Below are 16,978 nucleotides of genomic sequence, written 5' to 3'. Positions count from 1 at the left end.
GCTGCAATAAAATCTGTGCAGCGTGCCAATGATTGTTACACTGATATGAAATTTGCTGGAGATCTGTGAACTAGTACAATTTAAAGAATATTTAGCTGATGCCAGATATGCATTTAGCTTTGTAAAAAGTAATTCTGAAATAATTATCATGTAATATGTATCAGAGTAAATGACAATGTGCAATTAATGTAAAGAAAAAGATAACTACTCTATAACTGCTTCTATGAAGGTATTGCTAAACATAATTATTTCTATTTATAGTAATTGTTATCATATCAAAAGTTGCTTAACATCCAATAGCTGTGAATATTTGGTATCTGCATGAAAGGTTTTAGTGCAAATTTCAGCATACCAAAATTTTATGGGGTCCAAATTATTTAAGAGGTTGCATAAGTGATTTAGCTTTAAGATAACTGTCTTATATAAGATCGCTGTGAACCACATAATAAAGATCTTTAAGCTTATCAAAGAGTCAGCATAATCCCCCCCAATGTTTTGGAAACCAAAATCAAACAGAGTTAAACTTCACTTACCAATAAACTTCTGCAGTGTCCCATTTTACAGGAATGCATTCAACTGTGTACAATCTTATCATCTTATCAAAAATATACTCTAAAGCAAGTAAAAATATAGTAAAAGACTCATAATAAAATGTAAGTTTTGAAGATGTTAAAAGAAAGGACCAGTGTTGTATTGCTCATATCTTATCACTAGTACATTGCACGTGATCAAATAAGTGAAAAAGAACAACGAACATTACACAAGATGGAAAATATGCCACAAAACAATAATTTGTGACTGTATAAAAGAACTCTTTAAAATTAATACTTTGAAGTTATTTTAGATTTTAAAATAGTTTTTCATATTTTACCTTTCACGTATAGAGTCAGTAAGAATTTAAGGAAATTAATACTTAACCATAATAATCAACAAGGACACATTAAATTGATCAAAAGTGCCACTAAGGACATTTGTAATGTTATTAAAATATTCAAATAATGACTGTTTGTAACGAGGATGCTGAGGCGGCGTTTGAATCCAATTGCGGAAGTTTATTACAAATGACAGCACACATAAACGTGGAAACAGGCAGAGGGTCGATTACCAGAAAAGCAGTCCAGCAGCATACAACACATAAACGTAATCCAAGCAGCAGAGAGATAAAGCAGGCAGTGGGTCAAATACCGTGAAGTCAGTCCAGAAACAGCAAACAATCCAATAGGGGTAATCCGTAAACTCAAGAGTCCATAAACAAAGCAAGGTAGCAACAGGTAATCCAACAGAGTAAATATAGAAACGCTCGGTAAGGCAGGTGAAACTGGCAATACTTCGAATTCATGAGCACATGGTCAGTCTTTATATAGTGCCAAACAGGAAGTAGCAGTAGAAGCAGCAGAGGGAGCGTGCAGGCAGTTCTAGGGTGAGGGCTCCCTCTGCTGGCGTGGCATTACAGAATCCCCCCCCAGGAGCGACTCCTGGCGCTCAAAACAACAACAGTCCAGGTGGGTGGGGGAACAGAGGCAAAACAGGGGGTGGGATGGAGGGCCAGGTCCATGTAGAGCAGGTGGGTCTGGATCGTGGAACAGGGACAGACAGTGAAGCACTGGAGGACCTGGACTATGGAGCAGTGGCAGACAGTGGAACACAGGAGGTCCTGGGCCGTGGAGCTGTGGCAGACAGTGGAACACTGGAGGTCCTGGGCCGTGGAGCAATAGCAGACCGTGAAACACTGAAGGGCCTGGGCCTTGGAGCAATGACAGACAGTGAAACTTTGGAGGACCAGGGCCGTGGAGCAGTAGCAGATTGTGAAGTACTGGAGGACCTGGGCCGTGGAGCAATGGCAGAGTAGGGGACCATGGTGGGGCAGGCAGAGCAGGCAGAACAGGAAGCCATGGTGAGGCAGGCAGAACAGGAAGCCATGGCGAGGCAGGCAGAGCAGGCATAACAGGGAGCCATGGCGAGGCAGGCAGAGCTGGCATAACAGGGAGCCATTGCAGGGCAGGCAGAGCAGGCAGAGCAAACAGGAGCAGAGATATCCACAGTGGGACCAATGACATGCATAGCAGAGCGGTGTGTACTTGAATGATTACTTTGGTCTTCTTGATTGCGACATGGCAGGTAGAGAGTTCATCGTGGAACGCCGCCCCCATAGGAGGATCTACAGCTTGCGCTGACACCTCTGGGGGCATGGGCGCAGATGCTTGGGCAGGTGTGGCAGGGAAGTTATAAATGGCCTTCCTGGCCGTGACAGGACAGGCAGAGAGTCCTTGGGGAAAGGCCGCCCCTTTAGGAGGTTCTGCAGCCAGAGCTGCTGCTTCTGGGGGCATTGGCGCAGACTCGTGGACAGGCGAGGCCTCTGGCGTAGACTCGTGGACAGGCGAGGCCTCTGGCGTAGACTCGTGGACAGGCGAGGCCTCTGGCGTAGAGGCCTCTCGTGGACAGGCGAGGCCTCTGGAGCAGACTTGTGGACCGATAAGGCCTCTGGAGCAGACTCGTGGACCGATGAGGCCTCTGGAGCACAGTGTGCAGCCCACACACTGAAGATGGCTACGGCCATTACAGGCAGCACAGCAGATAATGGGGTGTCTGTTGACCTTGTGGGTGCTGATGATATGGGCTTGTGGCTTGGGAGCGTGGGCTCTGCGGGGTCAGCTGATACGTGAGGTGGCTTGAGAAGGTCAGAGGGGACCTGGTGAGATTCTGGTAGAATAACAGTTTTATGACTTGACTCAGGGAGGCCTGCCGTGGCCGGACTTGACTCAGGAGCAACAGCAGTAACCTGACTTGGTTCATGGAGATCAACTGTGGTGTGGCTTGGTTCAGGGAGATCAGCTGTGGCTTGACTTGGTTCGGGAATAACAGCAGCAACTTGACTTGGCTCATGAAGATCTGCTGTAACTTGACTTGGCTCATGAAGATCAACTGTGACTTTGCTTGACTCAGGAACCACGGCTGTGACTTTGCTTGACTTGAGGGCTACAGCTATAGCTTTACTTGACTCAGGAGCAATAGCTGTAACTTGACTGGACTTTGGAAGAGCAGCTCTGACCTGACTTGACACAGGAAACACAGCTTTAACGTGACTTGACGCTGGAACAACAGCTGCAGCTTGACTTGACTGTGGAACAACAGCCGTGACCTGACTGGACTCGGAAACTTGACTTAGGAAACGCAGCTGCAACGTAACTTGGCTCAGGAACGACATGGCTTGGCTCGTGGGGCACAGCTGTGACTTGGCTTGACTCGTGGGGCACAGCTGTGACTTGGCTTGACTCGTGGGGCACAGCTGTGACTTGGCTTGACTCGTGGGGAACAACAGTTGTATCTTGGCTTGGCTCGTGGAACACAGCTGTGACTTGGCTCGGTTCATGGGGAACAGCTGTGGCCTTGCTTGACTCTGTAGCTTGGCCGGGCTCTGTAGCTAGACTTGACCCTGGAATGGGACTTGACTTGGAAGCCTGACTGGACTTGGAAACTTGACTTGACCCTGAAACTCGACTGGACTTGGAAGCTTTTGACCCTGGAGCAGCAACTGTAGCTTGACTGGGTTCTGCAGCTTGACTTGGTTCTGTAGCTTGACTTGGTTCTGCAGCTTGACTTGGTTCTGCAGCTTGACTTGGTTCTGCAGCTTGACTTGGTACAGGAACAGTAGCTGTCATTTTAGCTGCCCATACGGCCATTAGGGGTGAGTCCAGTACGCGTGCCATCATAAGGCGTGGCTTGGAGACAGCGATTATCTTGTGGAGTGGCTCTGGGATGGCAGCCATCTTGTGAACTGGCTTGGGGAAGGCGGCCATCTTGTGGATTGGCTCTGGGACGGTGGCCATCTTGTGAACAGGTTTGGGAATGGCGGCCATCTTGTGGACTGGCTCTGGGATGGCGGCCATCTTGTGGCCTAGCTCTGGGACGGCGGCCCTCTTGTGGACTGGCTCTGGGAAGGCGGCCCTCTTGTGGACTGGCTCTGGGAAGGCGGCCCTCTTGTGGACTGGCTCTGGGAAGGCGGCCCTCTTGTGGACTGGCTCTGGGAAGGCGGCCCTCTTGTGGACTGGCTCTGGGACGGCGGCCATCTTGTGGACTGGTTGTAGGAGGGTAGCCATGACAGGTGCAGACTCCGGACAGGCAGGCATGGCGTGAGCAGGCCCTGGAGCGGCAGGCATGGCGTGAGCAGGCCTTGGCTTGGTGGATGTGGCCTGAGCAGGCTTTGGCTTGGCAGGCATGACGTGAACCGGTTGTGGTCTGGCAGATGTGGAGTGAACAGGCTGTAGCTTGGCAGACGTGACGCTAGCAGACTTGGTTTGAGGGGGTTCTTGCACGATGGTGACAATACCAGACATGAAGGTTGTGGTGTGAACAGTCTCTGGTTTGTTTGATGTGACGTGAGCTGGTTGTGGTGTGGTGGTTACTGCGGGATTGCGGGGTCCCTCGTCCACAACCCCCACAGTAAATGTGGATCCACTTAATAGCAGGGCATGATCAATATATCTCTCCAGTGACCAATGAATCTTTCCCCCAGGTAGCCACGAACAAATGGGATCATTCAAACCCACCCGAAAAATGTCCTTCAGTGCCACGTCATTAAAATCAACAAGGTAACACAGTCCACAAAATTCCTCTACATACTCCTCTATAGCCTTGTCCCCTTGACGAAGGCAGAGGAGACAAGATACTGCTGGGTTCATGTTGGCTGATCGTTTCCGCTGGATTCCTGGTAGGCGAAGTATTCTGTAACGAGGACACTGAGGCGGCGTTTGAATCCAATTGCGGAAGTTTATTACAAATGACAGCACACATAAACGTGGAAACAGGCAGAGGGTCGATTACCAGAAAAGCAGTCCAGCAGCATACAACACATAAACGTAATCCAAGCAGCAGAGAGATAAAGCAGGCAGTGGGTCAAATACCGTGAAGTCAGTCCAGAAACAGCAAACAATCCAATAGGGGTAATCCGTAAACTCAAGAGTCCATAAACAAAGCAAGCACATGGTCAAAAAGCAATAAGTGGACTGGTATATTGGAATTTTCAGCATTTATAATTTTTCTGATAAATATATACAGTTATTCATTACTGGTATATTGGATTTTGTACCATTGTACCATTGTATCATTTCATATTCACTGTCATGTATATTCAGTATGATTCATGTATTTTTCTTTGTTTTTGGTATGTATTCCATTTATACAAATTTTCCATAGACGTAGTATATTTTTCTGTGCTCTGATGTATAAAAGTTACATTTTGGAAAGGAAAGGAAAGGAAAGGAAAGGAAAGGAAAGGAAAGGAAAGGACGTGACATGTGGCCTAAATATGGTAACCCATCCAAGTGCGCACACACACACACACACAGAGCAGTGGGCTGCCATGCTGCAGTGCCCAGGGAGCAGTTGGGGTTTCACCTCAATCTTGGTGTTGAAGGTGGAAGAGTGATCATTCACTCCCCCCACCAACAATCCCTGCCAGACCTGAGACTTGAACCCACAACTTTCAGGTTACAAGTCCGACTCTCTAACTAACTGCCCCACAACTTTTGTTATAATAAAGGGACAAAAAAGTTTGGTGCATTTTCATTAATAATTTTTTTTTAATATATGTAAAGGAAGTTCTATGAATTTGCCACTTGTGGTACAAGATATTCTTTCCAGGAGCTGGTATTTGCAAAAGTGATATTTGAAGGATGTTAACTCTGCTGCTTCTACTTGATGGGTGTAAAACCACAATATGCGTATCTCGGGTCATATCAACGTGACCTTGCCTAGAACTGAAATAAACTTTGGTAGGGAAATATGTGGCAATACGTAGATAGTAACAAATGATAAAAGTGCTTGGCATTGTCCTTCTAGAGACAAACATCTGATGATGTGATAAGAAGATGCTAAGATGATAGATGTACAGATAAGTACATATATAATTATATAATATATGTATGCCTTGATTGTTTTAAGTTTTGACTCTCTTTTTCCTCTGCTCTTAGAACATGTGCGAAGGCTTTTTTCATTGACTTCTTAAGATTATTATACTTAGTTTATACTTAGATCAGGTTAGATTAGAGATTTTTTGAATCAGAGATTTTTCATAGAAAAATTGGTAAGGTGCTTAAAAAAGTGAGGAAACTGTTGCCTTAAAATAATTAAGTAAATAAACTTCATACATAATTGAAGAAATACAATTCTGAGTTACACTGACAAATGAACGTTACTGAAACAAAAGAAAATGTGTTGTGGTCACTTTCCATTTTAAGTTCTTCTCAACTTAAAACTAACAAGTTTTCTCAGCACCCATCCATCTGTCAGATGACTTTTTGAGAGCTTTACGAATTTGAATTTCCAAGTATCTCCATCATGTAAGGATCCATCCACCGGCCCAAACATGGATTCCAGTGGCCTGGTTGAAGGTTTAATGCATGTTCTGTCTTTTCACAGTGCTTCTGCAAAGTTAACTTAATTTTTCAGGATTTAGTTTCAACTTTAATCTAGCTCCGTGTTTAATCTGACTCCAATTTTATGTGATCTTAAATTTAGGTGCTTACTCTAATTTATGCTGATCACAAATATCGATTATGTACTAATTTAGATATTTGATTATTCTGGAAATCCCATACTTTCAATTATTCATTCATTAGGGACCTAATATCTCTTTTGAGTCTGGCGTGGCCAGCGCCGATCTCACGATCACAAACACTCCAGTCTGATGTTTAGTCGGAGGTCTGTAGGTGAGTAATACCTTTTTGACAGCGGCCAACTGCTTGCCTTCACAAAAAGTGTAGTTTACTTTAGTCTTCTCCCATACAACTTGCTAACATCAGTGATAGACAGAAATCAGGAGGTCTCCAGGTGAAGTGCCAACTGCTCCATTCAGTCCTGTGCCTGCAGTTTGCTCTATCCTGGCCGTAATTTGCGGTAACAAAAGCCTCCTTGCAATTTACTAGTAATAATGATTTCAGAAGAGATCAGAATAAATCAAATATAATATTTTTTTGTCAGGTAAAAGTGTATCATGCCAATTATATAATTAAACAATGACAATCAGAATTAAATTCAGTTCCAATTCAAACAAAATACATAACATCAATTACTCAAAGATAGATCTAAGAGTGGGAGATGCATATCTGACCGCAAAGAAATACACAGCAGCATGTGAGAGATTTGGAGGCAAAGTTCTAGAGACTCTCACACACAGTGTGGGGGTTCTTCTGAATACAGAATCCCAAAGTAGTGTTTTGTCACTTCACTTATATACCCAGATCAAAACAAACAAATCTTCCAATCAGTTGTAAAAACATAAAGACCTTTTGGTTTGTCAGGAGATCTCGTGACCCAGGGTCACACACCCCTCAGCAGCAAAACACAATTCTACAAAAATTTTCAATCTTCCTCATAATATAAGTGACTGCTGTGAAATTGAGACCATTTTACCAATCGCACAAAGACCTTTAGAATGATACCAAACATGAAAATCAACAAATTTACAAAATATAACACATGTAGTATATGGACATTCTTAGTGACTTTCAGTGGAACTTTTGGGGGAAAAGTGTGAGAGAGGCAAAGAAGGCAGAGGGGAGAAGGGGGTTGTAAATGAGCAAGGGGGTGGTGTTGATTGCTCTCTTTGGAGATCTCTTCTCCAGATTAGTTTTATTGTTTTGCTGCATGGCATCTGCCTTTGTCAGAGTTCCAGGACTTTAAATTCATGAGCAACTAATTTCACCTCTTACAGTCACATGGAAGGCTGTTGGGTCCCATCCTCTGTTGATTTTATAAAGTGTCCTCAATGTAGAATTAAATCAATTACATACAGGATCTATCGCTGTGGTATTATCTCCAGTCTTTGGTGATATACAGAATTTTTGTGTCATCACATAATTTACGTGATTCTAAGAATGAGACAAGTTAATTTCACGGCTCATTACAAAGGGTTTATTTTCCTTTAATGACCATGTAACAACACTTTAAATATTACCATTACAGTATTTTCCCTAAAGCAATGCCATTCTGTTTTGAATGCAAGATGATGTAATAAAATACAACCAGAATCTTAATGATAGTTGCACGTTGTTTATTATTATGAGCTTTTAAGTTGTGTTCAATTTAATAAATGATTTAGCATACAGCAGTTGTACTAACAGCAATCATATAATAATTAAATTCACAGGGGAGTTAAAAAAAACATGCATTATACACTTTCAAAATACATTCAAATGGGAAAAATAAACCACATTAAGTAACTATGTTCAGTCCACGCTAATTTCATTTACATGAAATAGTTTTGATTCTTGAGCTTAAGCAAATTTGCAGTGTCCTGTTTCTTTTCACATTAGTGACTGCGTTTGGGCCAGTTACAGCACTTACAGCTGTCATCAAACACGGTACCTGCACCACAGCTGTTTTCATAAGTATTGCCTCCTGCACAGTTGTAGTATTTGCTGGGGTCATCAGGGTTAGCATAGAGTCCATCGGGTTTTCCATTACAGAATCCTGATCCTGGAGCATGAGTGGTGGTGGTGGTTGTTGTGGTGGTAGTTGTGGTTGTTTGTCCAGGTTTGAGGGTGGTGGTTGGAGGCAGAGGAGGCAATTCTGAAAAAAAATGCAGACATGTTAGCATTAGCTAGGTAGCTTTTTGGCTTTTGTTTTGCTTATAATATAATATTGCACTTAGTGCAAATAGCAATAGATTCTATTTACATTATGTAAAGATAGCAGTATTTTCTTTGCAATAAATAGTAGTTATGCTATTTATACTATTTAGTGGCAGATATTTGCACCTCAGTATTGTAGTACATTAGAAAACAATATGAAATAATAATGTATTGAGTGTAAATTTTTTATTAAAATGATTAAATGGGACAATTAAGCCCTCCCTACACCTACCCCTAATCCTAGCCGTTAAACACCCATGAGGCACTTTATTTTCCACTTTTTGATTATTTCCTTTATTCCTATTTAAAATAAATGCCTTTCTGATAATACATTTCCAGTAATAAGTGATTTGAAAAGGGAGAAGAATGTGTTTGGTAAAAGGTGGATTCAGACTCACATCTATTGTGTCAAAAAGTCAGTGTTGCGTGCTTTACTATCTATGCCACTAGAGGTGTTATTTAATAGCTGACTTTTAAAATGTTGTCTAGTCCAACCACGTGTTGGTGGGCGGAGTTAGTGTAAATAGCCTCTGCCAACAAGGCGGGCTATTTCTACTTAGTCTAACTAGACACCCCGAAATATTTAATATATTGTCATTTCCATCTTGTAATCTAAGTTTTTCTGTGAGGTTTGGTGGCACTGCTACCTACTGGTTCTAAAAAGCATAAAAATGTTTATAACTTTCCAAAAATTCAGCCTGGTCTATAAAGATTCCTTGACTCACATATGAATGTGACAATGTTAACAATGTTACGTTTTGAATTTTACCACACACAAGCAGCTTGATGTGAACAGCACCAACTAGTGATTAGCAAAGACTTACCGATATCCAGAAGATTGCGCAGATGGCCCATGAGAGGATAGTTCCCCTGATTACAGAACTGTCCAGCAAAGTCATCCAGATCAAGTGCCCAGACAAAGGCTCCACCAAAGTTCTGATCTTTCAGATAACGGACCTATAAATTGAAAGAAAAAGAGTGAGTTGCTAATCAGTTGCTAATGACAATGAACTACAGTAAAGTCTCAAATCATAAAAGTACCTTAGTTTCGTAGCTCTCCTTGGTGTCAAATCCAACCCACTCATTGTTCTTTGTGGCATAAGGCACCTTCTGATCCTCAATCCACTGGAGGGTTGTTCCTTGTAGGAATCCACAGATCTATACAGATATTGGGTATTAGATACTAGGAATATTCAAAATACACTTTTAAAGAATAAATTCCATTATTTTGGACAAAATTACTTTTTCAAAGTTCCCACCTCATAGTAAGACCAGAATCCAGCCTCGCGAGTGTAGGTTCCAGCTGCAGCAGGTCCACTAGCTGGGGCTCCAACGCCAGTTTCTGCAGATGACAGACGGAAAGTGCGACCGTATGTGGCAAAACCCATTCTGAGTTTCTCGAGAGGGGTACCGTTGTCCCTCCAATAGCGCATAGCGGAATCCTGAATGAGAGTTGTGATTTTAAAATGGATTCATTTGGGAGGTTTGAAAATCTAATGTTACAGTAAATCAATTCTTACGACATTGAAGTGGATCAATTCTCCCTCATCCTTTGAGCCTTGGTACAGGGGGCTGTTGTGTCCTGTGAAGCTCTCCCAAGTTCCATGGAAGTCGTAAGTCATCACATTGATGAAGTCCAAGGACCTGAAAAAAAAATAATTACACAAATCAAAAGGGTAATAAACCTCAGTTTCATGCCACTGCTTATTTTCACGTTGTTATGATTGAGTGTCGTCACACTTACTTGGCAATCTCAGCAATCTCGTATCCTCCATCAATTGTCCCTTTACCAGCTGCTACAGCAGCGCTCAGCAGCAGTCTGGGTCTGCCAGTAGCTATGCCCTCAGCCTCATAGGCCTCAATAAGTTCCTGCAAAGAAAAGCATAGATAAATATACATGAAAATAAGTGAAATTAATCATCATTGAACTGATTTGAGCTGAAAAACCACACTACTGTCTAAAGACACTGTATTACCCACCTTGCACAGCAGTGTGAATCTTTGTTTGTCTTCAGGTGGACTTCCTCTTGATCCAGGGTATTCCCAGTCCAAGTCCAAACCATCAAATCCGTAAGTTCTCAGGAAATTGATGGAAGACTGGATAAACTTCTGACGGTTTGCAGCAGTGGACACCATGATAGAGAACCTGAGACAGATTTAATGAACAATCTTAGATGTTTTTGCATTTCATTTGACAACATAAAACTAAACTTGATCATTATTTCAGAATACTTACTGTGATGAACCAAAGTTCCATCCACCAACAGCCAGGAGAGTTTTCAGATGGGGGTTTCTGTGAGAATAATGGATATTCTTAAGGATTTTATGATGTTAGGTTAGCATGCCATAACTTTTTTAGTATTCATTGAGCAAATTACTTCACAGTCTCACTAAAAATCATTAATGATTTGAGAAACTGAGCATCTGAAGTGCCAAACATTATATTGTAACTAATACATACGTGTTCTTGAGTTCATTGAAGGCCTTGTAGAGAACTTCATCGTTCCACTCGTAGGTGACCAGCTCGTTGGCATAGTTGATCATCGCAAAAGCGTAGAGAAGGTGAGTACAAAGGAAAGGGTCGACATTTGCAGGCGTATACTTTCCAATTCCAGGTCTGTACTGAGACCAGTTGGTGAAGTAGCAGCCCATGTCCATGGAGACGGCTGGATATGGATACACAAAGAAGCTCTTAGACAAGACATTTTGAGTTGATAGTCATCTTTCTGATTTGAACATATCAGTTATCAGTAGTTCATTAAAATGAATTTGATGTAACAGATACTCAATGACTCACCAACATGGCAGAGCACCAAGCCCAGTCCTGGAAGATGCAATGATACAATGTAAATGACAAATATAAAAGAATGAATAAAACACACTAGTTTTCAAAGTATTATTTCAGCATATTACCTGCAATAAGTGTAAGTTTTCCCATTTTGTTTTCTTCCAGTTGCTCTGTAAGTAACAAAGAAGAGTTTTGTTAATTACATTAAAACTAAAAGCAAAAATAAAGATTTTAAGATGAAGTATGATTGCCGGACATACCTAGGATCCTTTTCTCAAGCAAGAGAAATGTGAAGAGAAACTTCAAACTTCCTCGCTTTTTATAGTAAATTGGGTGTTGTCTAAACCATATGAGATGATTTATTGTGACGGATGATGTAAGATATGATATCCTAAACTATGTACTAAATTGACAATAACATTTTAGCACCATTTACATGAAGCTAAAATCATAGATAAGATGAAAAAATTGTGCCTGCTGCAATAAAATCTGTGCAGCGTGCCAATGATTGTTACACTGATATGAAATTTGCTGGAGATCTGTGAACTAGTACAATTTAAAGAATATTTAGCTGATGCCAGATATGCATTTAGCTTTGTAAAAAGTAATTCTGAAATAATTATCATGTAATATGTATCAGAGGAAATGACAATGTGCAATAAATGTAAAGAAAAAGATAACTACTCTATAACTGCTACACTGAGATACAGCTTTTAGTAAAAGTGTAAAGAGATCTCCATCTGTATGTTAGTGCTTCTATGAAGGTATCGCTAAACATAATTATTTCTATTTATAGTAATTGTTATCATATCAAAAATGTTACTTAACATCCAATAGCTGTGAATATTTGGTATCTGCATGAAAGGTTTTAGTGCAAATTTCAGCATACCAAAATTTTATGGGGTCCAAATTATTTAAGAGGTTGCATAAGTGATTTAGCTTTAAGATAACTGTCTTATATAAGATCGCTGTGAACCACATAATAAAGAGCTTTAAGCTTATCGAAGAGTCAGCATAATCCCCCCCAATGTTTTGGAAACCAAAATCAAACAGAGAGTTAAACTTCACTTACCAATGAACTTTTGCAGTGTCCCATTTTACAGGAATGCATTCAACTGTGTACAATCTTATCATCTTATCAAAAATATACTCTAAAGCAAGTAAAAATATAGTAAAAGATTCATAATAAAATTTAAGTTTTGAAGATGTTAAAAGAGAGGACCAGTGTTGTATTGCTCATATCTTATCACTAGTACATTGTATGTGATCAAATAAGTGTGAAAAAGAAGAAAGAACATTACATAAGACAGAAAATATGCCACAAAACAATAATTTGTGACTGTATAAAAGAACTCTTTAAAATTAATACTTTGAAGTTATTTTAGATTTTAAAATAGTTTTCAATATTTTACCTTTCACGTATAGAGTCAGTAAGAATTTAAGGAAATTAATACTTAATCATAATAATCAACAAGGACACATTAAATTGATCAAAAGTGCCACTAAGGACATTTGTAATGTTATTAAAATATTCAAATAATGACTGTTATATTGAAAGTTCTTTTCATGAAAGAGCATTTAGTGCATTTGTTACAGTCCTGATAAATAATATACATTAAATACACTGTAAAAAGCAATAAGTGGACTGGTATATTGGAATTTTCAGTTTTATAATTTTTCATATATATTCAGTTATTCATTACGGATTAATCTTTTTATTTTTATTGTACCATTTCATATCACTGTCACATATATTCAGTATGATTCATGTATTTTTCTTTGTTTTTGGTATGTATTCTATTTATACAAATTTTCCATAGACGTAGTATATTTTTCTGTGCTCTGATGTATAAAAGGTACATTTTGGAAAGGACGTGACATGTGGCCAAATATGGTAACCCATCCAAGTGTGCACCACACACACACATGAACAGTGGGCAGCCATGCTGCAGTGCCCAGGGAGCAGTTGGGGGTTCACCTCAATCATGGTGTTGAAGGTGGAAGAAAGCACTGATCATTCACTTTCCCTGCCGGACCTGAGACTTGAACCCACAACTTTCAGGTTACAAGTCCAACTCTCTTTATGCCCCGCAATTTATAATAAAAGGACAAAAAGTTTTGCATTTTCATTAACATATATATTTTTTTTAATATATATGTAAAGGATGTTCTATGAATTTGACATTCTATGAATATGGTACAAGATATTCTTTCCAGGAGCTGGTATTTGCAAAAGTGATATTTGAAGGATGTTAACTCTGCTGCTTCTGCTTGAAGGGTGTAAAACCACAATATGGATATCTCGGGTCATATCAACGTGACCTTGCCTTGAACTGAAATAAACTTTGGTAGGGAAATATGTGGCAATACGTAGATAGTGACAAATGATAAAAGTGCTTGGCATTGTCCTTCTAGAGACAAACATCTGATGATGTGATAAGAAGATGCTACCAGTCATTACAATAGGCTAATGCAATCAGAAGTTATTACCATTTTTGGAAATTTCATTATTAATGTTTAATGAATGGTGTATTACTTCTGACCAATAGGTGTCTTTACCAAATTGATGTGGCATAGTTAGTGTGAGGTGACAATGGCAAATATAAAATTTGGTGTCAGTATGTCAAAGGTTTGCAGAGATACAGCCTCAGATGTAGTTTGGCATCTTTCCAGCAAATTTGTTGATGCGCTAAACAGAAACCGTTTCATATATTGACACGAAATCCATAACTTTTTGTCAGCAAGGTCTGAAGATGATCTGAGTCAAATTTAGTGAAGATCGGACTAACGGTCTAGAAGGAGTTTGAAAAAGTAGGTTTTCAACATTAATCAAAATGGGCGGACAGGATGTTTGGCCAATACTGGCATAATGGGTATCAATGTTCTCGGCATGACCCAAGGAATCTATTGAGATCACTTTCATTACAAAAGGCTAATGTAAGCAGAAGTTATTAGTATGTTTGTAAATTTCTTTATAACTTTTGACCACAAGGTGGCACTGCCCACAAACTTTTTGAGTACTGTCAGGGCATGGTGCCGAAGACACATACCGAGTTTCATAATGATACGTCAATGCCTTTGTAAAATATAGCATTTTTGGACAAAATTCAATATGGCCGACATCCAAAATGGCTGACATGGGAAAATTGGGTATGGTTGGACCAGTTTTGTGATTTTTGGCCAAACCATTCAGAAGTTATAAGCAAAAACAGGCATTTTTCATATCTCCTGATCACTAGGTGGTAGTGTGCCGAAACGCTGCAGGTAGCCTCAGGTCATGATTGTTATGACACACACCAAGTTTGGTCTCAATACGCCAAACCGTTGCGGAGATATAGACTCACATACATTTTTGCGTGCTTTTCGTAGAATTCAAACGTGTGTTATTCGATAACGGTTTGACTAACCAACTTGAATTCCATAACTTTTTGCCAGCATGGTCTGAAGATGATCTGAGCCAATTTTGGTGAAAATCAGACAAACCGTCTACGACTAGTTTGAAAAAGTACGTTTTATGAACAAAAATTTATAGAAAAAAAACCTAAACCTTACGAATTTTGATTTTGTGCCTTACAGTTCAAAAGGTATAAGCATAAAATGGCTGAAACTTTGGACAAGTGGTGGCGCTAGAGAGTTTGAGTTAGAGACTCCAAACTTGCTGTGGTTAATGTTGGCACTGTCCTCTATGAGAGAGTCAAATTTCATAACTTTCCTGCAAGCGGTTCTATGGGCTGCCATAGACTCATAAGCGAAAAAGAAGAAGAAGAAGAAGAAGAAGAAGAAGAAGAAGAACAAGAAGAAAGCCAACGGACACAATATTACACTGATGAATGGAAGGTACTGAAACAAAATAAAATGTGTTGTGGTCACTTTCCATTTTAAGTTCTACTCAACCTTAATACTAACAAGTTAATCTGAGTTCTGTCTACTTATTTAAATCGAGGAAACATGTTGTTTTGAAAAAAATAAGTAACCACAACTGAACTAATACAATTCTCAAAAATACAAAATTGTTCAAAACAGACTGCACAAAAACATTTCTATGAAGAATTGTCAATTCACCCTTATTTATATATAGCGCTTTATACAGTACTGATTGTCAAAGCAGCTTTACATTGTTAAACAGGAATATGTATAATGTTGATAATGCAAACAAAATTCAGTTCTGCTGCAAATCAGCTCTAAAAAGAGGACAATAGTAAATAGTCAGTTTTTCAGTAGAAGTTGATACATTGTTGATCCAGTGACATCATCATTCAGGTCATTTCAGTTTTCTTCAAATAGTGTCTGTGCAATCAAGTCAACAATATTAGCAGAAAATAAGTGTTCCCAGCTAAGCAAGCCAAAGGCGACAGTGGCAAGGAACCAATCCATCTGTGACAGAAATCAAAAAAACTTGAGAGAAACCAGGCTATGCTGGGAGCCAGTTTTTTCTAGCCAGTCGAAACCAGCATGGTGGGGTTTATAGTTGTCTTTGCTGAGGTTTTGCACCAGTGGGCGTTTAGTTGATGAGGTCTTCACCAGGGATTTGTCTCTAGGGCTCATCTAGTTGTCGTGGTCTCCCTATCCCATCCCACCCTTGTATATATCTTAAATATTCAGTCAGTGTGCGACATAATGTGCATCCAGTTGGTCTTAATCTGTCACAATATAACCAAAGCAGACCACAGTAAGTACTCTTCAGTGCTTCTTTATTGAAAATCAACACAAGAATATGTCTCAGCATCAAGCGGAAACGAAAACAGTCTCTGAAGCTCAAAGCATCAAATGGTAACAGTCCTTATTTTAATACTTTAGTGTCTGACGAGGATGAGCGTGGAGAATGTCTGCGAGGGAAGCACTAGGCAGGTAAGTAGTGAGATGGAATCCAGCTTGCAACCTTGAGACCAGCCAACAATGGAGTGGGGTGAGTTACTATTTGAGGAGTGAGGTAAGTGGATGCAGGTGTGAGCAATCAATAGTCAGGTGACTGTGAGCAGGTGTAGGAGGCTGGCATGGCTGGTGAGGTGGGTGTGGCTGGTCACTCTGTGACATAATCACAAAATACCCAATGAGCCAGTCTTTTCAACATTTTTGTCCCCTGATGAGCCAGAATGTTAGATTTTATGACATCTTTTGGACGTCTAATATTGATGTCCACAGGACCTCTTTAGAAGGTTAAAATTTAGTTCAGATGTACTCATTGTGGACATATTTTCAACATCTTATAGGGTCAACTACAGTCTCATTTAGACATTTATAGTGTTTTCATGATGCGTCATCAATCGGCCATATTGGAGGCAGAGAACGTAAACAATGCCACTGAACCGAATGGAACACTCAAATTTTGCTAATTTATTGCTGCTGAAAATGGTCGATTCTTGTTATGTTTTGGGCTGTACTAATCAGTTGGACCGGGAAAAACATTTGGTGTGCTATAGACTGCTCAAAGTTATAAAAAAAAAAAAAAAATCAACAAAGGAGAAGAGTGCGAAAAACTGAGGAAAGAAGTCATTTGTGGATGGCCAAACTGAACCAGGATTTCCAGGTCAAGAATCTGTTCTTTTAATTTCCAGGCAGG

At 40.1% G+C, this 16,978-nt stretch overlaps 1 protein-coding gene across 1 annotated transcript; it reads right to left on the bottom strand.

Moving 5' to 3' along the window:
* Nucleotides 1–8,033: 8,033 nt before the first annotated feature.
* Nucleotides 8,034–11,734, bottom strand: LOC127162053 (acidic mammalian chitinase-like). Its single transcript, XM_051104828.1, has 12 exons — nucleotides 11,679–11,734; nucleotides 11,544–11,588; nucleotides 11,428–11,454; nucleotides 11,092–11,296; nucleotides 10,867–10,923; nucleotides 10,611–10,776; nucleotides 10,375–10,499; nucleotides 10,151–10,274; nucleotides 9,890–10,072; nucleotides 9,672–9,788; nucleotides 9,455–9,587; nucleotides 8,034–8,568 (listed from the first exon to the last, which is right to left on the bottom strand). Exons 2-12 carry the CDS (start codon nucleotides 11,566–11,568, stop codon nucleotides 8,309–8,311), a joined length of 1,422 nt encoding a protein of 473 aa, XP_050960785.1. The 5' UTR covers nucleotides 11,569–11,588; nucleotides 11,679–11,734; the 3' UTR covers nucleotides 8,034–8,308.
* Nucleotides 11,735–16,978: the final 5,244 nt, after the last annotated feature.

The sequence above is a fragment of the Labeo rohita genome, unplaced genomic scaffold, assembly GCF_022985175.1.
Source record: "Labeo rohita strain BAU-BD-2019 unplaced genomic scaffold, IGBB_LRoh.1.0 scaffold_822, whole genome shotgun sequence".
Taxonomy (NCBI): domain Eukaryota; kingdom Metazoa; phylum Chordata; class Actinopteri; order Cypriniformes; family Cyprinidae; genus Labeo; species Labeo rohita.
This window is presented reverse-complemented; position numbering and strand designations above follow the sequence as displayed.